The sequence below is a fragment of the Notechis scutatus genome, chromosome 3, assembly GCF_049901735.1.
Source record: "Notechis scutatus isolate UNSWTSFEM ecotype Mainland chromosome 3, rNotScu1.2, whole genome shotgun sequence".
Lineage (NCBI taxonomy): Eukaryota > Metazoa > Chordata > Lepidosauria > Squamata > Elapidae > Notechis > Notechis scutatus.
Window position 1 is genome coordinate 193,786,732 of NC_142011.1, and position 21,198 is coordinate 193,807,929.

Consider the following 21,198-nt stretch of genomic DNA (forward strand, 5'->3'; position numbering starts at 1 on the left):
GAGGCCCCCTGAGTCAGGAGTCGCTACCGCCGGCGCGGCCCCAGTCCGCGTCATCTCGGGAAGGGAAAGGCAAAAGGGAAGAGCGCGGCAGCGCTTGCAACAGCGGCAGCGGCACCGGGAGGCTCAGGCTCAGCGGCTCCTGGTTTTGCCCCACCCTTCCCAAGGCAACGCGGGACCGAAGCCGCACTGGCGGCAGCCCCAGATGTAGGGAGAAGGCAAAAGCGACGGAAGATCCTTCAGGGGAAACTGAGGGGGAGACTCACCCTTGGTCCAGATGAGCCCCTTCCCCACCCCTAAGGAAGCAGAGGCAGCCAGCAAGGGCAGGCAAGCCCGCTTCACAGACTCCGTCCGTCCTCACTCCCACCCACCCAAAGCCACGAAGTCCCCAATCGCGCAGCCCAGAATCGCCCTCCCCTCAGGGGGCAGCAACGACGCCCGGTTTTTCCCAAGACAAGAAGCTCCACCATGCAATGAAAGCGCCCTGGCTCTGGGCTCGCGGGCTCAGAAAACAACGCGAGCCGAGGTCGCCGGCTCCGCTCAGCTTCTCCAACATCCGGCACCGCCCTGTTCTATGTGCCGGGCCCGGCAAGTCCGAGCAGCCAGCGCGTGGAGTGGGACGGCGCCGGACATCGTTGGCTGCCTCTTTCGCAGCACGGGAGGCCTCCCGGCTGGCCAGCTGCTCTCCTCCTTCTCTGCCTGTTTGTTCTGTGTGACCGAGGAGGAGGAGACCGCCGGCTGGTTGGGGAGGCTTTCTGCGCCGAGGAGGCGGCTGTTGGTGTCCGGCTTTGCTCCGCTTCTCCGGCGCGGCCCTGTTCTTTACTTGGGCAGCGGGCGCCGCTAACGGGAAGGAAAGGCAAAGCGCTTTCCTTCCGAGGCGACAGGAGGCCTCCCGGCTGGCCAGCTGCTCTCCTCCTTCTCTGCCTGTTTGTTCTGTGTGACCGAGGAGGAGGAGACCGGCCGGCTGGTTGGGGAGGCTTTCTGCGCCGAGGAGGCGGCTGTTGGTGTCCGGCTTTGCTCCGCTTCTCCGGCGCGGCCCTGTTCTTTACTTGGGCAGCCGGGCGCCCGCAACGGCACCCACGGCGGCAACAGGCAGTTCCGCCCGGCTCCGCTCAGGTTTCCGGCTGGGGCTGTCGGAATTGCTGCCGCCGATGCGGCCCCAGTCCCGTCGCCTCGGGAAGGGAAAGGCAAAAAGCGCTTTGTTCTGTGTGACTGAGGAGGAGGAGACTGGCCGGCTGGTTGGGGGAGGCCTTTCCTTCCCGTTGCGGCCACCCGGCTGCCCAAGTAAAGAACAGGGCCGCGCCGAGAAGCGGAGCAAAGCCGACACCAACAGCCGCCTCCCTCGGCGCAGAAAGCTTTCCCAACCAGCCGGCCGGTCTCCTCCTCCTCGGTCACACAGAACAAACAGGCAGAGAAGGAGGAGAGCAGCTGGCCAGCCGGGAGGCCTTACGTGCTGCGAAAGAGGCAGCCAACGATGTCCGGCGCCGTCCCACTCCACGCGCTGGCTGCTCGGACTTGCCGGGCCCGGCACATAGAACAGGGCGGTGCCGGATGTTGGAGAAGCCGAGCGGAGCCGAAGCAACCTCAGCTCGCGTTGTTTTCTGAGCCCGCGAGCCTAGAGCCAGGGCGCTTTCATTGCACGGCGGAGCTTCTTGTCTTGGGAAAAACCGGGCGTCGTTGCTGCCCCTGAGGGGAGGGCGATTCTGGGCTGCGCGATTGGGGGACTTGTGGCTTTGGGTGGGTGGGAGTGAGGACGGACGGAGTCTGTGAAGCGGGGCTTGCCTGCCCTTGCTGGCTGCCTCTGCTTCCTTAGGGCGGGAAGGGGCTCATCTGGACCAAGGGTGAGTCTCCCCTCAGTTTCCCCTGAAGGATCTTCCGTCGCTTTTGCCTTCTCCCTACATCTTCCTCTGTTAAAATCCCCCACACACACACACACTTATTTTCGGGCGGATAGATTTCGTATCTGATCATTCTCACATGACGGTGGGTCTTCCCCCCTAAAAACAGTTAAAAAGAGAAAACAATATATCCTCACGCAAGAACTTTTCTGCTTCCGATTACCCCCATGCTTAAAAGTTGCAAAGGAAACACGGAAGCAGGAAGCGCCTGCCCAGCTCCGGAGCTCCACACCATTTTTTTTTCAGAGGGAATTGACTCAGTATAAGCCGAGGGGGGTTTTTCAGCACAAAAATGGGCTGAAAAACTCGGCTTATACTCGAGTATATACGGTACTTGAATAATATAAGAAGTTATAGTACATTCCTGTGCAAGTCTAAAATAGTCCCATTATGTCCAGAGGAATCTTATTCCCAGATAAGTGGATATCAACTTGCAGCTTAAAGCAAGGGAGGACATTCTCCCATGGGGATACAATGATAACGTATATCAGATTAATTTCTCCATGACAGGGTAAAGAAGAACCAGTATAAAAATCAACCCTTTTGCCTAATAGCAATTGCCGTTTTGTTTTTAAATTCCTTTTTTTTCAAATGTTTAACACCTTGTTGGGTTTTTTAAAAGAAATTCCATTGTTTTCCTAAGCAAGTGACAGGAAATTTTTTTCCACATAATTACTTGGCAATTTAAAGATACACAAGTCCTGGAGATGTATCTGCATATAATTTCTTTCTGAGTAGTGTTTGGTTTTGAGGGGGTCTTTTGGGTGGGTGAGTAAGTTGCACATATTTTTCAAAAAAACATATAAGCAGTCTTTGTTTAGAGACTGTCTCAGGTAATAATTGTTCATTATTACAACAGTGATTAAAAAATAACTTTGCAACCAGTCCTTGTAATTGTGACCTTCACAAGTCTGTAGAGCAAAGGAAAGCTAAAATAAGATGGTAAGCCCAGTTGTGGTTTCATGGAGCAACTGCTTTACTTAATGACTAAGTTCTGGTCCCAAGTGTGGTCACTAAACGAGGATTATCTGTCTTGCTCAATAGGAACATTTTTGTTATATTAGAACAGGGGTGTCCAACCTTGGCAACTTTAAGACTTGTGGACTTCAACTCCCAGAGTTCCTCAGCCAGCTTTGCTGGCTGAGGAACTCTGGGAGTTGAAGTCCACAAGTCTTAAAGTTGTCAAGGTTGGACACCCCTGTATTAGAAGGACTGACCATCAACAACCCATTGATTTAGAGCTGATTTATTTCTATCAGAGCACTCTACAATCTAATGTCCTCCTGATGTGTTGAACTTCAACTCCCATAATTCCTAGTCAATATGATCATTGGCTCTATTGGCCATAGATTTTACAAAATACAATGTCATAGAATAATAAGAGTTGGAAGGGAACTTGGAGGTCTTTTAGTCCAACCCCCTGCTCAAGCAGGAGATTATATATCATTATAAGATGAAGCTAGGCACTCTGAAAAGTTGAAAGATTGCTGAAGGCATAATAACATTCTTAATTTCCAGGGTTTTTTTTTTTGCATTTTTGTTTTTGCAGGGCTGGTAAATAATGCAAATTCTATTTACAATGGGCATTCAAAAATCTGGAGCACTACTGTTAAGTCTGCAGGAGAGACACCAAATTCTTATTATATGAGACACAGTCTTGTCTGGGATTTGGGTAGCATATCAGTGTAATAAATTATTATTATCATTAACAGAGTCCTGGCTCAGTTGGAAAATTAAAGAAGCGCTCTAATGTATAGTCATAGACCAAAGAAGGAAATTAAAATACAGTAAAGAGATAAATAAAAGGGACTCATTCAAGAAAAGCAACCCAACAATAAATAGAAGCTACCAGGCTAAGTTTACAGCCAAGACTCCTGATGGTGATTGCAGTAGAACTGAATTCAGAATTAGTCCAATAAGTAGCTCCATACTTAAAATAATCTCAATAGTGCTGTATTTAAGAACGTGTGCGCAGAACTTCTTAGAGTCTATGTATTTCAGCCTTAACATTTTAAAAAGTGCTTCATTATGAATAGATTGAGAGGAAGAGGACAGGGAAAAAAGTCAGGGCTGGACCAGAGGTGGTATTTAGCAGGTTCTGACCAGTTCTGGAGAACCGGTAGAGGAAATTTTGAGTAGTTTGGAGAACCGGCAAATACCACCTCTGACTGGCCCTGCCCCCATCTATTCTCTGCCTGCCGAGTCCCAGCTGATCAGAGAATGGAGCTGGAAAACAGGTTAGTGGGGTGGGGAGGGAATGGGATTTTGCAGTATCCTTCCCCTGCCATGCCCACCAAGCCATGCCCACCAAGCCACACCCACAGAACCAGTAGTAAAAAAAAAACTTGAATCCCACCACTGGGCTGGACGAAATTGGTAAGTCCCTGAAAAACAGAGATGGGCCATTTAAAGCAGCGGTCGCCAACTGGTGGGCCGTGAGAAAATTTTGGTGGGCGCAGAGAAATCTCACCCCCAGAGCACCCCCACAAAGCAATTAATCCAGGCTGCACAGAAACACAAGGCTATGCCGCCCACATGGACCGCAGGAACCCTCCCTAACCACTCACTCCTTACCCAGTAAGCTTGCCTGCTAAATTGCTATTTTTCCTTTTTCTGACCATCATCTGTTCTGCTGTGCCGGGAGATTTAGATCAGCTAGGAAGCAGGAAATAGTTGGATTTCTTGCTTTCTACCTAGTCTTTAAATCTTCGGCTCACAGCGCAGACTCATGGCAAGCAAATTTGAGAGACTGAGCTAGCCAATGGCAGATAGATAAATCACTGAATGATTCTGTGAGCAACTCAATCTGCCTGCTTTGCCTGATTTTGGGTAAAAGTTGCTCTTTTTTTAAATAAAAAATTCAATATTTACATGCATGGTATGTTATGAGTTAATTTTGTGAGTTTGCTTGCTAGCAAATTTTATGAGACTGAGCTATGGCCAATGGCAGATAGATAGATCTCTGAATGAATCCGTGATTCTGTGAGCAACTCAATCTGCCTGCCTGCTTTGCCTGATTTTGGGTAAAAGTTGCTCTTTTTATTAAAAAAAATCAATATTTATATAAATATTTATAATATTTACATACAAGCCTTGCCCAGCCAGTCACATGACCACCAAGCCACACTCACAAATTAGGCCATGCCCACAGAACCAGTTAGTGGTCCTTGGGATCTAAAATTATGAGTTTGGTGGTCTCTGAGGTCCAAAAGGTTGGCGACCCCTGATTTAAAGAATGAAAGACAAATATATGAAGAGATATATGCATGTGATGAAATCAAGAATATGCTGCAGACATGGAGAAGTAGAATGATCAGTGTATTAAACTATACAATATGTAAATTCCCTTTTCCCCCTCTTTTGACTATTTTTTTTTTTTGCTTAGTATTTTCTCCCTATACTCTGTATAATTTTGTCACAAGAAGGAATATAGTCATAGGCATCTCTGTGTGTGTAGGCTTCCTTACAGTTTTCTTTATATGTTTGTATTTTACAGCTTTTTGGAGCACTTGTGTGGATACTAGTAGCTGCTACAAAAGTTCCTTTGCCTCTGCTACAAGGCTGGGTGATGTTCGTATCCGTGACGGCCTGTTTCACCTCCATCTCCTTCCTTTCTGTCTTTCTCTTCAGTTATCGAGAGAGAATTGCCATCGATTGGAACCGTTTGGTAAGCATGCAAAAGGCTGCAAGTTAAAAAAAAAAAAAACCTGGGAAGTCAGAGGCATTTCCAGGAATGACTTTATACTTATCAGAAAACTACAGGGTGATTTATTTGCTTTGGCCTATTGATAGTCCTCAACTTACAACCAGAGCTGGTATTCAGCTAGTTTGGACCGGTCCTGGTGTACCAGCAGCAGAAATTTTGAGTAGTCCAGAGAACTGGCAAATACCACCTCTGGCTGGCCCTGCCCACCCATCCCCACCATTTCCTCTCCTATATTCCCTCTTTTTATTAGCTCAGCTGATTCGTGCAGCAGACCGGATTGCCGCGCCTCAGCTGAGCTAAAAAAACAGCTCACCTCACCAGCGCTGACCCAGAGGGCTGTTTTTGAGTGCTGCAAAGCGTGCTCTCATAGAATCAGTAGGAAAAAATTTGGAATCCCACCACTGATTACCACCATTCATTTAGCAATCTTTTGAAGTTACAACAACACTGGAGAAAAAGTGATTTATGACCGGATTTCGCACTTATGACTATTGCCGCATCCTCATGGTCACATAATCAAAATTCAGACCCTTGGCAACTGGCATGTGTTTAGGAGGGTTGCAGCATCCCAGGGTCACCAGTGGTGACCTTCCCATCTGGCTTTTTGATGAGCAAAGACATTGGGGGAAAGCTGGATTCGTTTAACAAGCATGTGGTTCACTTAACAACTGCAATGATTTGCTTAACAACAGGGCAAGGAAAGTCATAAAATTGGGCACAGTTCATTTAACAACCTCCTGAGTCAAGGCTGACTCAGCCTTTCATCCTTCTGAGATGGGTAAAAATGAAAACCCAGATTGTTGGGGTAAAACCGCTGTAAAACCGCTTAGAGAGTTTAGTTTAGTTTAGTTTAGTTTATTGTCATTGCACTTTGTACAACAAAATCAAACACCATCTTCAGTGCACATCATGACCATGAAAATAAACACAAACACATATCCTTCACACTCCACACATTGAACTGAAATCCCCCAACACCACACCAACACTGCACTATACAGTAGAATTCAATATAGTTACTACCCTGGGATAGAAGCTGTTTTTCAGCCTATTTGTCCTTGTTTTTATTATCCTGTACCATCTGCCTGATGGTAATAGTTCAAAAAAAGGGTTCCCAGGATGAGATGGATCTTTGAGAATGTTTTGAACTTTCTTAAGGCAGCGGGAGCTATAAAGGTCTTCCAAAGAGGAGGGCAACCAAAGAGAGAGGGCAACCAATTATTTTCTGGGCAATGACGTTAACCCTCTGGAGCGCTTTCCTATCTGCCACTGTGCAATTGGCAAACCATACAGAGGTGCAGTATGTTAAAATGCTCTCTATGGTGCAGCAGTAGAAGCAGTTTTCCATTCAGTTGTTGTTTTCTGAGAAGTCTCAGGCAGTATAATCTCTGCTGGGCCCTTTTGAGCAGGGCTGCAGTGTGGGAGGGCTGTAAAGCAGTATATAAGTCTAAGTGCTATTGCTGTTGCTTAGCAGTGGAAATTCTGCTCCCAATGGCAATCATTAGTCAAGAACTATACTACTTGTAGAGTGTTATTTAACCCAGCCATTGTGTCATTCAAAACATGATTTATGGCTTAGTGTGATGTCTGAACTCAGCAGTTACAGATTGGCAACCCAAGCCAACTAACTATGGCTCTGTGCAATCGAAGGAGTCAATCAGTGTTTTAAAATCTCTTTGTGATTTCAGCCTGCTTCTCATCTATCAATCTCCTCCAAATGGTTGCACCGCCTGTAAATTAGATACAAGGTTGTCTCAGCCATTCCCCCGGGGTGCACCTTCTCCCATAATGAAGTGGTCCAAATCTCCTGGAAGTTATCCAATCTTGAAAAGTAATATGAGTGGGATGTATGAAATACTCCATCGTGAAACACTCCAAAGGAGTCGAACCATATATTTTGAGACAGAACCGCTTGTAGAACATTTCAGGAATGGTCCAGTCTGACCATTTGCAATCAGGCATTCCAACGGTAGAACATTTGGCATTTTCCTAGTTAAGATGATAATTCCATGTCATCAACTGCAGTCCCAGCTCTCCTGGGAGGATGCTATCAGCCATTCCTAGGAAACCAAAGTTATGAATGTTAATACGATTTTTATTATAAGGTGACAGAATCTTGCAAGTGTCAACTCGTAAAGCATTCCTATGCCTGCTTTAGACAAGGGGGCGGAAAGAAATCTGCCGTAAACAAGGGGGCGGAAAGAAATCTGAAGGAGCAGCGTAGCAGTTTAAAACCAGAAGTACATTCCAACATTCATCTTACAAAGATTGTAGCTAAGCTACCTCATCTTCTGCCCACAAAAATCCTTAATTGGAGAACGTGATTGATGACACCCAGCCCATGAATGTGCTTCATTGGAGAATCTGATTTATGACACACCCGGGGGGGGGGGAGGCAAACAGGCTCACAGGTGACTGTAAATTATGTATGCCACAGTTGGCTTCTTACAGGTTAATGCTAGACATGTTGCTCCTAATAAATCTGTTGGTTTCTTTTAAAACTTGGCTTGAGGCTCGTAATTTAATTAGGGCAATCACTGGAATCCTGACAGCAAGTCTAAATATACTTCTCCCTCCCTCCCTTTATCTTCATGAGAATTAGGGAAGATCATGTGTGAAATGTCTATGGAGATTATCAGTCATCCAGGTCATGATTGTTCCAAAGGTGCTTTTTTCAAGTGGCAACAGGACTTTCTGGTTTTTCTTTGAAGACGTTTCTCTTCTCATCCAAGAAGCTTCTTCAGCTCTGACTGAATTGTGGGGAATGGGAGGATTTATATTCATTGCAGACAGCTGGTCATTTGCATCCTTTTAGAGGGTTGTTGAGGCCACTTGGAGGTTATATTCTGTGACACCGATAAACCTCCAAGTGGATTTACTGTATACTTCTTGCAGACAGCTGATTATTTGAATTCTTTTAGGGAGTCGTTGAAACCACTTAGAGGTTTATCGTTCATTAATGTACCAGTCATTAAGTGGATCATCACATGACTGCGCTTGATTTTATTACTTTTTTTGAAGATGTCATTAAGCAAACCCGTTGTCTGCAATGGGCATTTTTTTTTGCCCAAACCAGAAGTAAACACCAGTTTCCGGCAAAAATCATAAATTGTAGTCATGTGACAATAGGGTGCCACAAATAGTCTGGTTGCTGAGTTCCCAAAATGTGATCACATGACCTCAAGGGTGAAGGCAGCCATCATAACTGGTCAAAAGTAGCCTGAGAAGAGATCCATCCATCGAACAGTCACTAAGCCTAAGGTCATAAGTCAAGAATTACCTGTACTCTTAATAAATGACAGGCTGTTTTGGGTTTTAGAAAACCCATTGACAGAAATGAGTTGTCACTGACCAATATGTTGCTGCTAAGTATTGCAAAATGGGAGGAAAAATCTAGATGGTTGATGAAAGTTAGACTTATTCCTGCATGTTCTGCCTGTACATTTTATCTGAAGTGAAAGTTTTCTTGAATTACATTTTTTGTGAGTATACAGGAGATCGCAAGTAAGTACTAAAGGAAGGCGAGACTTAAGAATGGCAATTGTAAGGAGCTACCTGAGGAATTAGAGGGACGTGGCTCAGTGGCTAAGATGCTGAGCTTGTCGATCAGAAAGGTCGGCAGTTCGGCGGTTTAAATCCCTAGTAACAGAGTGAGCTCCCGTTACTTGTCCCAGCTTCTGCCAACCTAACAGTTCAAAAGCATGTAAAAATACAAGTAGAAAAATAAGGACCATTTTGGTGGGAAGGTAATAGTGTTCCGTGCGCCTTCAGCATTTAGTCATGCCAGCCACATGACCACAGAGACATTTTTGAACAGCGCTGGCTCTTTGGCGTTGTAACGGAGATGAGCACCATCCCCTAGAGCCAGAAATGACTAGCATGTATGTGTGAGGGAAACATTTACCTTTCCACTTGTGACTGCATAACTGTAACTTTGTCGCTTGTATCCTTATGATCTATATTGATTGCGTCCTAGTATGATTTGATTGCTTATTGTGCCCTATGACTATTATTAAGTGTTGTACCTTATGATTGACTCTTGACAAATGTATCTTTTCTTTTATGTACATTGAGAGCATTTGCACTAAGACAAATTCCTTGTGTGTCCAATCACACTTGGCCCATAAAGAATTCTAATTCTAATTCTAAATTGCTGAGTATACAGGCCTAAATCCAAAAGAATTCATCGTGCCATAAATCCACAGGATGAGTAATTCCATTAATGTCATTGTGGTTTACTGCTGTGTTATTTTTTTTAATGTTTGTTCATGTATGTGAACTTGTAAAGGTGGAAGTTCATGATGATTTACTTGTGTGTTCTCTTGATGCCTTTGTTGTGGATTTTGGCTTTCTTTTGTTTATTCTTTTTGGGGTTGAGTGGAAGGATTGCAAGGGCACCTTTGCTCTGGATAGCTGCAAACTCACAAAATGTGTTAACTTTAATTCTGCCTTTGTTTGCACAGTAAACAAGGAAAGACCCATAGCTCAGTATTAAAGTGAACACTGAAATTTAAAATGACCCTGGTCAGATCAGCTGCGTCATGAGCATTTCAACGTTGGTTTTGTTTTTATTTTTAAATCCACCTGAAAACCCCTAAGTTTGGCATGCATTTATTCCTGACATAATTTTCTCCCGTATACTGAATACAGTAGAGCTGGAAGGGACCTTGGAGGTCTTCTAGTCCAGCTTCCTGCTCAAACAGGAGACCTTAATACCAGTGGTGGCTAACCTTTTTGGGCTCCTGTGCCAAAAATTGTGTGCGTGCTTGCACGCTCGTGCTCGTGGGCCAGCACGCTCGTGCCCCCTCTGCATGCGCACGCAATCCCCGCCCCACCCCCCGCTGCCCCCTTACCTGCGCTGCACCTCACAGCTGATTTTCAGTCGGTTTGAGGCCTTTTTCAGCCCCCCAGAGGCTTGAGGAAGGTTTCTGCAGGCTTTACAGGCCGAAAACTAGTCCCGTTTCGTCACTTCCAGTATTGTCAGAAAAAACAGGAAGTAATGAAACGGGGCTAGTTTTCAGCCTGCAAAGCCTGCAGAAGCCTTCCTCTCAAGCCTCTGGGAGGCCGAAAAAGGCCTCAAACTGGCTAAAAATAAGCTGTGAGGCGCACGCATGCGCACTGAGGTAAGTTTGTCTGCAGCTCACATGTCTACACAAATGGCTCTGCATGCCACCTGTGGCACGCGTGCCATAGATTCGCCATTATGGCCCTATATCATTTCAGACAAGTGACTGTCTCTTCTTAAAAACCTCCAATGATGAAGCACCCATAACTTCTGAAGGCAAGCTGTTCCACTGGTTAATTGTCCCCATTGTTAGGAAGTTACTGCTTCTCTCCATTAGTTTCCATCCATTGTTTCTTGTCTTGCCTTCTGGTGCTTTGGAGAATCAATTGGCCCAAATTTTGGTATCGATTTTCTGAGGTGTAAAACATTATTGTACATAATTATGTCCAAAGGATACACTGATCTGCAGATTCAACTCATAGATGCCCAAGTTTGATGAAAGAACAAGAGGGTTAGACTAGAGGAGCTCCAATGTTCCTTCCAATTCTGTTATTCACCTAGGAGAATGAGGAAATGCAAATTAAATAGACTTGTATTAAAATTAAAATTGAAAGAATGTTTTTCCTTCTTCCTGGGCTTCATACAAACCATGCTGATCGTTGAATGGTTTGTTAATAGAGCTCTATTCAGAGATGTGACTGGAATTGCTTGAGGGATACAATTTGATTGAGTTCACAGTCATCATCAGGTATTTACAAGAGAAACAGTAAACCTCTGGAGGAGACTGGCCAACAGTTTTTCTTATGTTCTCTGGCATAAGCACATCATGATTGCTTCCTGGAAAAAAATCAATAGGTCATGGTCCATTTAATTTCCCCCTTGTTGAGAAAAACTCTATTTTTCCCTGCCTTGGCTTTCTTTTTTTTTTTTAAACCAATTAGCAATCAATGAGAGGACAGATCCACTCATTTCATGATGATAAGTTTGTTCAAGATAAGACAAAGTTTCTTATGAAGGGCTTTTGGGAATTCTAAGTATACAGGTCCAGGGAGTTTTATAGGCCTGAATAAAAGCAGAATTTGCTCAGATAGTACTTATATGGAAGTCAGTTCATTGCAAAGATGATCCAACAGATTGTGATACGTTTAGGGGTACACACCTACATGTAGTACTTATGTGCATGTGTAAGGAACCACGAAGAACACTCCACCACCACTGACCAGGCAAGTCCCTTGTATCTATCTATACAAAGAGCAAACCCAGCACTACTCCCTGTTTAGCACTGATGATGTTACCTAGTTGGGTAATGAAATGTCTGCAAGAAAACAACCAAGCTCAGAGAGCAGCACCAAGGACCCTGAGCTAAAAATATTTTCTTCTGATGGTACTTATGTGTACATACATGGATCAATGAAGATCAGAGGAGATTGTGCTTCCACTGTAGCCCTGTTCCCCCAAGCCCTGTGCGTTAGGCCATTCAATAAGAAACTGAAGATCTGAATGTCCTCTCAGGCATTTGGTCTGGGAGAGTTAGTGAGCCATGCTGGTGTATTTCTTGTTTTAGTCTTCATGGATTGAAAATGGAATGTTTTTAGACTCAATAATATATTTTATTTGTTATTGTTTCAGATTAGTATTTTCTCTTTTTTTTTATTTGGGATTTTAATCCTCTGTTCCCTGCCTAAAGTCTCTTTTGTGCAATGGGCTGTTAAACCAATAAAGTGTCCTTATTTACATAATGTATAGTTCTATAAATTATATAAATAAAGAAATTTTATTAGTTTTGATTTGTTTTTATGGATAGGGTCCTATCCTGTCATTCAAAATAGCAAGAACTCGCCACTTAAATAAAGTCCTTGTTTCATCTATTTATTTATCTATATCGCACCTTTATTATTTTTATAAATAACTCAAGGCGACGAACGTAACTAGTTCTCCTCAATCCTCCCATTTCCTCCACAACACCAACCCTGTGAGGTGGTTAGGGCTGAGAGAGGGACTGGCCGAAAGTCCCCCAGCCACCTTCCATGCTTGAGGTGGGACTAGAACTCACGCTCCTAGTGATTAGCCCAAAGTCACCCAGCCAAGTTTCATGCCTAAGATAGGACCTAGCTAAGATTCTGTGCATTTCGGAGAAACCCCAAATCCAACTCCTGGCTAGCCCTTCCCACCCTGCCCCAACCCTCCCAGGAGTCCCCACTCGGCCTGTTTTGGATGCAGGGCATGCGCAGAGGCTCGGGGAGGGTGAAAAACAGGCCTCCTGGAAGTTTGGGAAGGCTGGAAATGGAGCCATTTCTGGCTTCCAGAGAGCCTCCGGATCCCAGGGAGGCTGTTTTCGCCCTCCTGGAGGCTCGAGGGAAGCCTCCGGAGCCCAGGAAGGACAAAAACGCCCCCCGCTATGGTGCAGGAGGCTGACTAGGCCACACCCACCATAGCCACACCCACCCAGCCACCGGGCAGAGAACCCTTTGCTAAACGTTTTGAAATCCACCCCTGACTAGAAATCGCAGTCTCCTGGTTTCTAGCCTGGTGCCATAACCTTGAGACCCAAAGTAGCTCTGGTCCCGCTTTAGAAACAAAAACAGCTGGGTGACTTTGGGACAGCCACTTCCTCTTAGCCTCTAGAAGAGGAAGGAGGAAATTGCATGCTACTTCTCAAAATGTTGCCAAAACACCCCTACCTTCTCCAGGAGTTAAGACTAACAAACATACCAGTGGTGGGATTCAAATTTTTTTACTACCAGTTCTGTGGGTGTGGCTTAGTGGGTGTAGTGTGGCTTGGTGGGCGTGGCTTGGTGGGCATGGCAGGGGAAGGATACTGCAAAATCTCCATATCCTCCCCGCTGCAGGGGGAAGGTTACTGCAAAATCCCCATTCCCTCCCCACCCCACTAACCTGCTTTCCAGCTCTGTTCTCCTGTGCAGGGCAACAAAAGAAGACCCAGCCAATCAGCTGGGACTCGGGAGGCGGAGAATAGATGGGGCGGGGCCAGTCAGAGGTGGTATTTGCCAGTTCTCCGAACTACTCAAATTTTCCGCTACTGGTTCTTCAGAACTGGCCAGAACCTGCTGAAAATACCACCTCTGGAACACACCCCCACAGGGGTAGAAATTGGATGGGTAGACTTAAAGAGCTCTTGTTATTTAAAAAAATTGCATCTGCTCTATGCTTGGCCTCAACGGAGTGTCATGTTTTCTTGATTCAGCTTTGGGAACTGCAGGCAAGAAGGGAGAACAGCAGCAGACCCTGAGAGTGATAATATATTACATTATGCATTCCTTTCAGTAAAAATATGCCTCTGTAGTTCAACTGCTTCTGCCCACCTTTGGCCTCCAATGCTAAGCAGGATCATTCCTGGTTAATAGTTGCATAAGAGCAGGACCCCAGGAATGACAGCTCCTGGGTATTGTGTTGTAATCCCAGCCCTGAGGCCAAAAAAAAAACCTCTGCAAATTAATTCTGACTTCGACTTAGAATAATTTTATGGTCACTTTGAATGTACACTAATCTGCATACATTAAAATGAAATTTCATTGCATATTTCTCTCAAAGGGTCAGCACCTCCAATATACACTACATAGACATGACAATTAATTAATTAGCAATAGCACTTAAACTTATATACCACTTTATAGTGCTTTACAGCCCTATCTAAGCAGTTTTACAGAGTCAGCATATTGCCCCCAACAATATTCACCTTAGAAGAATGGAAGGCTGAGCCTGGTGGGATTTGAACTGCCAAATTGCAGGCAGCCGATAGTCAGGAGAAGTGGCCTGCAGTACAACACTCTAACCACTGTGCCACTGAGGCTGTAATTAATACAAAATTATGCATATACCGACCTGTATTATATGACACAAAGAAACAACACAGTCTAGTTTGGATGTATACATATACATGGTTGTTTTTTTCCCTTGAAACATTAACTTCTCATTCTAAGAAGCGTCTTCTCAATACGAATTGAAGAAGCTTCTTGGATGAGAAGGGAACGTTTTCGAGGAAAAAAAACAAGACAGTCCAGCTGCCTTTTGAAAAGCATGTTTGGGACAATGATGACCTTGAGAATCTCCATAGACATTTCAGTCCTTCATTCTATCTTTAACAGAAATTGGAGTCCTCATTTAAATTCTGGCTATTTGATGGACTTCTGTCCATCCTGTAAGTGCAGAAACGAATGGCATGCTCTGGATCCCATTGATTAGATTTAGAATAACTTTATTGTCACTAATCGGCATAGATTAAAATGAAATTTCATTGCATACAGCTCTCAGAGGATCACCACCTCCAATATACACTACAAAAAACATGACTGAATGAATGAATAAATAAATAAATGCAAAATTACGCATATACCCGCTTCTATTACATGACACAGAGAAACGACACAGTCTAGTTCGGATGTATACATGTACATGGCAAGAAAAAAGAATCTTTGTGAGTTTACCAGCTGGATGGCATAGAGAACGAAGCTGTTACAGAATCTGGTAGTCCTGCTAGGAATACTTTGAAACCCTTTTATACATATAAGAATAATGGGTTGACGTGGGACATAATCTATTTTGCACAGCCAATCATTTGATTCCTGCAAACGTTTGTTTGTCTTCTCAATGTTTACTTTTGCATTTTTGCTCCCTCCAGGATTTCCTTTACCACGCAGCCGTCTTTGTCTTCTACTTTGGGACCTTCTTACTGCAAACTGCAACAACATCTTTGCATAGTCACCCCCTTAAGACCACCAGTGTCGCCTCCAACATCACCACCCATGGAGCACTTCTAGATAGCCATGAATATAATTTAAGCATAGCAGCTGCGGTGAGTATCGCTCAGGGATGTTCTATGATCAGCCAAATCTAACTACAGTTAGTCCTCGAATTATGACCATTCATTTAACCATCATCTTCTTTTAATGACCCCATAATCCCTTGCAGGGTGGAGTCTGGGCAACTGATGGAGCTAGCAGAGTGTTTGCTGGCCGGATGCCTTTCCTGTCGCCAGTGCGGAGCTTTGTTCAGCAGATATATTCTCATTGTGTTCAGAGAGAGAAATATCTGCCTCTACCTAGGATTGAACTCCCAGCCTCCTAATTTTGAGACGAGAGCTCCACCTCTAGGCCTCCGCACCACTTCTATGACCATTCATTTAATGACTGAATTATGATAGTCATTTGATGGGACTTCTGCTCCTTTGGCCCATCGCAGTCTATGTGCACGTAAAAAACCCTTTTCACTCCTCTAAAGGAAGACAAATGGACTTCTCTTTCTGCCAGCCCTCAGAGTTTTCTGCAGCTGGTTTCTGGAGTTCGGCATCTGGGCTGCTCCATGCAGCGGGCTTGCAGACTGTGGTCAGTCTTTTTTTTCCTCCCCTGTTCTCAGCTCTGCTTCTCAGCTGGTCTTGCAGCTCCAAGAATTGCAGTTTTCTTGTCCTCGCTGAAGACTGCTTATCTTTGGAGTGGGAGGCATCTCTGCTGCCTTCCTGGCTTGACTCCCGTCTTGACACACCCCACACTCACTTTCAGTTCCCTTTTAAGAGACAAACTCTGCAGTTATGAGGAGGTTGAGGCTGTTTTAACCCTTCTTCCCAGGCAGCACCAAAATTGTGGGTCCCAATATAGGGGATGAGCCCTTCTTCCACGCTGCCTATTACCACCAGCAGGTGAAAGCAGCACTACCAAATAGGAAGAAGGACCATCAGTGTGGCTAGGTGGTGAGCCCTCTAACCGCCATGGTGTAGGCCTTCTTCTGTAGGCTACTATTTTGCAAAAGTGCCCACAGCCTGCTCTTCACATTCTCTTCCTTAGCACCTTAAAGGTTGAGAATTTCTGCTCCAACCACTGCACTGCATTCTCTCTTAAGTATTCATGGTCTTCAGGGTTGCAAATAAGCATGTAGGTAACCAGGATTGTCCCAAAGGTGCTTTTTCAATAGGCAGCTGGACTTTCTGGTTTTTCTTCGCTTCTCATCCAAGAAGCTCCTTCTGCTCCATAAACATTGAATTGTAAGTAATTTGGGGGGTGATTTATCATAACTTTGAAGTTAAGACTTGTCATTAAGTGAGGACTACCTGTAAGACCACCCCCAAAACTACTTAGAACTTAAGGTGTCTATGGAGCTGAAAAAGCTTGGATGAGAAGCGAAACGTCTTCAAAGAAATCCAGAAAGTCTAGTGCCTCTTGGAAAAGCACCTTTGGGACAACCATGTCCTGGATAACTGAGAATCTCCGCAGACATACCCAGTATTGGCTTTTTTGTCCACCATACAACAAAAGATCATACATCACCCATGTGAGTGCATGCTCCCTCCCCTATGAAGTAAGCCAAATACAAACATTAAGTTTATGAAACGCTGAATGCCAAATGTTTGTTGTGTGAAAATAATAATTTAGGAAACAAACATTAAAGACCAGCGCAAACACCAAACTTTGATACACATTTCATTTTTATTTCTTCTCCTCTTCCACTGCAGATCTTTTCCTTTGTAACAACGGTGTGTTATGGATGCAGCACCACCCTGGCTTTAAGAAGATGGAAATTGTAGCATCGGAAAGAGGCCTACCAGTTCCACTACATCCTAGCTGATTTGGACACCTGCTCAAATCTCAAACAGAGTCCAACTTGTCCATCAAATAGGCGTGGCGTTCAAAAGAATGTTTTGGAACACACCTGTTGTTTTCTAAAGCACTGAGATGTACACACCCAACCCAAGCCATTCATATATACACTTTCAAGAGGGGTGGTGGGAAAAATCTGTGTTTATGTTGAGATTGTCTCGCAGCTGCTATCTCGGTTCAACAGCACCATTTTATTGTCCCCCAAAGTGGGTGTAGTATTAAGAACTAAGGTCTTAGGAACAGAAGGGATTATTATCAGTTTGGGATGCAACAAAACTCCTAGCTTGACAAGAGGCAGACATAGCAATAGTGGCCTTTGTATATATATTTATATTCTTTCTTCAGTGTGAATAAGGTAGAAATTTCTTTTAAAACAAGAACAACTTTCATTCTCAATTTCAGATGAAATCTTTTGTTTTCTTCTCCGCACAATGTTTCTGAAATAACTCCCCACCCAAAGCATTGAGGGGTAAACAGCTCCAAAATATCATCCACTGCTCCACAGAATTTTCTCAGTGACCTACATTTTTCTCCTTCCTTTCTTCCCCAGGTTCTTTCTCCATTGCAATATTTTAAATATGTCAGCTGGGCATGAAAAATATTGTGCTGACGGTTTCTGCTCAGCCCATGTTTTCAGTTGCTAAGTTGATCTTCCCAAGAACATTGCGTCTATTGACTTACAGCCCACCCCTCCGCCTCGTCCCACAGTATTATAATACTATCTTTAGCAGACAATTGAATGTTGGTGCTCTGATGGTTATAGGAGACATAAAAGCTCTTAGCAAATGTGCAATATATTGCATACATGCAATCAAGAAAGACAATGGTAGGCATGATTAATATTGCAATAAAAGGGAAAGGTTTCTCTGTCAGTCTTATCCAACTCTAAGACACTATGAATATCTCTGTTTCTTGGACAAGGGAGCCAGCGTTGCCCAGAGACAATTCCTGGGATCATGTGATCAGCACTTGGCATATACACAGAACTCTTACTTTCCCACCAAAGTGATACCTATTTATCTACTTGCTTTTGCATCTTTTGAAGGAGCTGGAGCAAGTAACAGGAACTCACCCCATTGTGTGGCACACGGGACTTCAACCCAGACTATACTTCGTATTGCTGTACTCTTGGCTGAAACCTGCTTTATGGTCCACCATGCCCAGCTGTCTGATTTCAGTAGGATTGCCATGGGCTGCCAAATTTCAGGATTTAGTTATCCCTCCCTAGCCCCAAAAGATGGCGAGTTTAGTTCTCAGAATCATTCACTAGTACCAGATTGCAACCTTTGAATCTTAGGCTAGACTATAATAGTATTGTTTTTAAGTGAAAGGAATATATTCACTCCTTATTCTTAAATAAAGAAAACATGCACATGGTTTATTTTTAATTCCTAATTCGGGAAAATAAACTAGAATGTTTCTCTTGGATTTTCCATTTTTCCTTATAATTTTGACCTTACCCATTCCTCATGCAAATGTCCCTTGCCACTACCTATCACCTGTTTATCTTTCAAGAATTGCAGCCCTGTGAATAGGGAGATGACCAGAATTCTGGTAATAGAATTCCTGTTTGGGTTGTTAAACCTTACTAGCATTGCACAATAGATTAATACTCCTATACGTTTTATTCTGATACTCATACAAGCCGGGTCACACAAGAATCTTAAACTATCAACAGAAGTGGAACCTTTTGCAAATACTGTATTGTATCTCTATGTTGAAAGAATAATTTGTAGCAGGAAAAATATTTCATGTGTTTAGGTTCTGCTTAACCAGAATCTAGTTGTACATTTGCTAGGAAAAGACGTTTTCATGAAAGATTTTTGTGGCTTTAAAAAAAAAAAAAACCTGGGAGCATGCCCGTGAGTGAAATGATAAGCTAATGTCACAATTCATTTTCCATTGGTGTAGTAAACCTTAGAAATATTGTGGTCATGTGTCGAAGTTTATGTGCCTGTATTCAAAGGAAACATATTTTTATCTAAAAATTTGCTAGTGAGGCAAGTTAAAAAAAAATAGATGGACTGCTCACCCTGTGTGTAGTTCACTGATACAAGTTTTGCTTGTACAAATATTAAGAATCTGCAGTCCATTTTTATATCTGGGAAGTAAAAGAGAAAGTGTTCTTCCCTCCCTCCGTCTTTTACTCTAAACCCATATTTTCTAATTTATCATGTAAACTCATTTATTTATCAGCTTTAGATGTAGAAGCCAAAGGCGTCTTGTTTTTATTTTAGCAAAAAAACTAATATTTTAGAATGTCTCCAATGCATTTGTTTCTACTTATGAAAATGTTTGTGCTTAATTGTTCTGGAAATCTCTTGACTTCCTCTGAACTTCAGTGCTTTCACAATTTTATATTTGAAATTGTATGTTCTGTTTCATTTTTCAAAGTTCAGGTTCTGGGGAAAGATCATACAATTAGATTATTGTTTGATACCTCCCATATCCCGTGTTTTGTGTGATATTACTGTAAGTCGCTATCAGGGGTAGAAATCAAACTTGAACCAGAGAAAGAGCACTTAATGGCAGATCAGATTATTTAATAGGATGCATGTTGCTTGCAGTCTGGTTGTGGAAGATTGGTCCAAATTCAAGTCACAAAGTGGTTTTATGTGCTGTTTTTCCTATTGCAAATATATGTCCGCTATTAAAGGGGAATACATTTGACAATTGAAGCTATTGTGTAATTCATGTCCAGTGTCATAAGAGGGCTGTGTCTGCAAAGCAAAATAAAACGTGTTTAGTTAGAAAGAGGTTAGAAGTGCTGCATGAGCAATTCTGCATATAACATTTCAGCAGCCTTACTACTGCCATTGTTATCATAACAAAGGAGGTGTGCAAGAGTTCAAAATCTCGTAAATCTGAGCTCAGCTGTTTTACATCCCTTTATACTTTTATTGGAATTTATCCCTCAAATTGATTGACTACCTTACCGTCCAGAGTAGCTCAGCAAGACATAGAACATAGAATAAGGTCCTGTTTTAGTCCACATGCACAACACACACAAGGGTTTTAAGGAATTTAGTGATAATCAAAGCCCTTAATGTTAATCCCCTAGGTCTCTACTTGTACCCAATGCAAACTCCTATTAAATCCAACACTGCTCAGTCGTTACACAAGATTACCAAGTCCAAAAGCAAAAGTCTGTGAACTCTAAGATAGAAGTCCAAAATCCATGAACAAATCCAGGTTCTAAACACATAGTCAAGCGCAGCACAATCCAGAGTCGAGGAAACCGAAGTCACGAAGGCAAAGCATGCACACAGCAGGAGAATGGGTTGTTTCCTTTTTTTAAAAAAAAAAATAGTTTATAATATAAAATGCAAAAATACAAAAGAAAATAATAGGAAAAATAGGGGAAGTAGAAGGGTATAAAAGAGGGGGGAAAGAAAGAAAAGGCATTGACTTCCAATTCCTTTTGGTGCAGTAGAATAAGATAAGAATCCAATAACCAGCTCCTCCATTCATCTGATTAAATAGACTAGGGGTAGTCAACCTTTTTATACCTACCGCCCACTTTTGTATCTCTGTTAGTAAAATTTTCTCTAACTGCCCACCGGTTCCACAGTAATGGTGATTTATAAAGTAGGGGACAAAACCCCTACCGCCCACCATGAAAGCTGGAACGCCCACTGGTGGGCAGTAGGGACCAGGTTGACTACCACTGAAATAGACCCTCTGTCGGTATAGCTCATTAGAAGTGAGGCTGCCTCCTCGTGTGTTGCCTTGCTGACCTCTGTTGAGCCTGCCTCTGCTCTGCCCTGCTTGTCTCCAAATACCGTGGATCAGATGGAGGAGGCAACTCCCCCTCATCCCCATTGGCCAGCTGCAGCTATGCACCTACTGCATCCTGTATTTCCAGTGAGGCCCCTGAGCTCTCCGGCTGCAGCTCTGCATCTCCTTTTTCTTTACCATCCAGCTGTTCATCCGGTCACTCTGGTCAGGCTAGAAGGGACTTTGAGTCCAATCCCCTCCCTATGG

At 43.6% G+C, this 21,198-nt stretch overlaps 1 protein-coding gene across 1 annotated transcript in view; it reads left to right on the forward strand.

Annotated features, from left to right (window-relative positions):
* Positions 1 to 19,887, forward strand: part of MAL2 (mal, T cell differentiation protein 2) — a 35,202-nt gene extending 15,315 nt beyond the window's left edge. The window contains exons 2-4 of the mRNA XM_026689541.2: positions 5,392 to 5,562; positions 15,246 to 15,419; positions 17,070 to 19,887. Coding sequence (XP_026545326.1) covers positions 5,392 to 5,562; positions 15,246 to 15,419; positions 17,070 to 17,141 — 417 coding nt within the window. The 3' untranslated portion in view covers positions 17,142 to 19,887. The remainder of the gene's footprint in view (positions 1 to 5,391; positions 5,563 to 15,245; positions 15,420 to 17,069) is intronic.
* Positions 19,888 to 21,198: the final 1,311 nt, after the last annotated feature.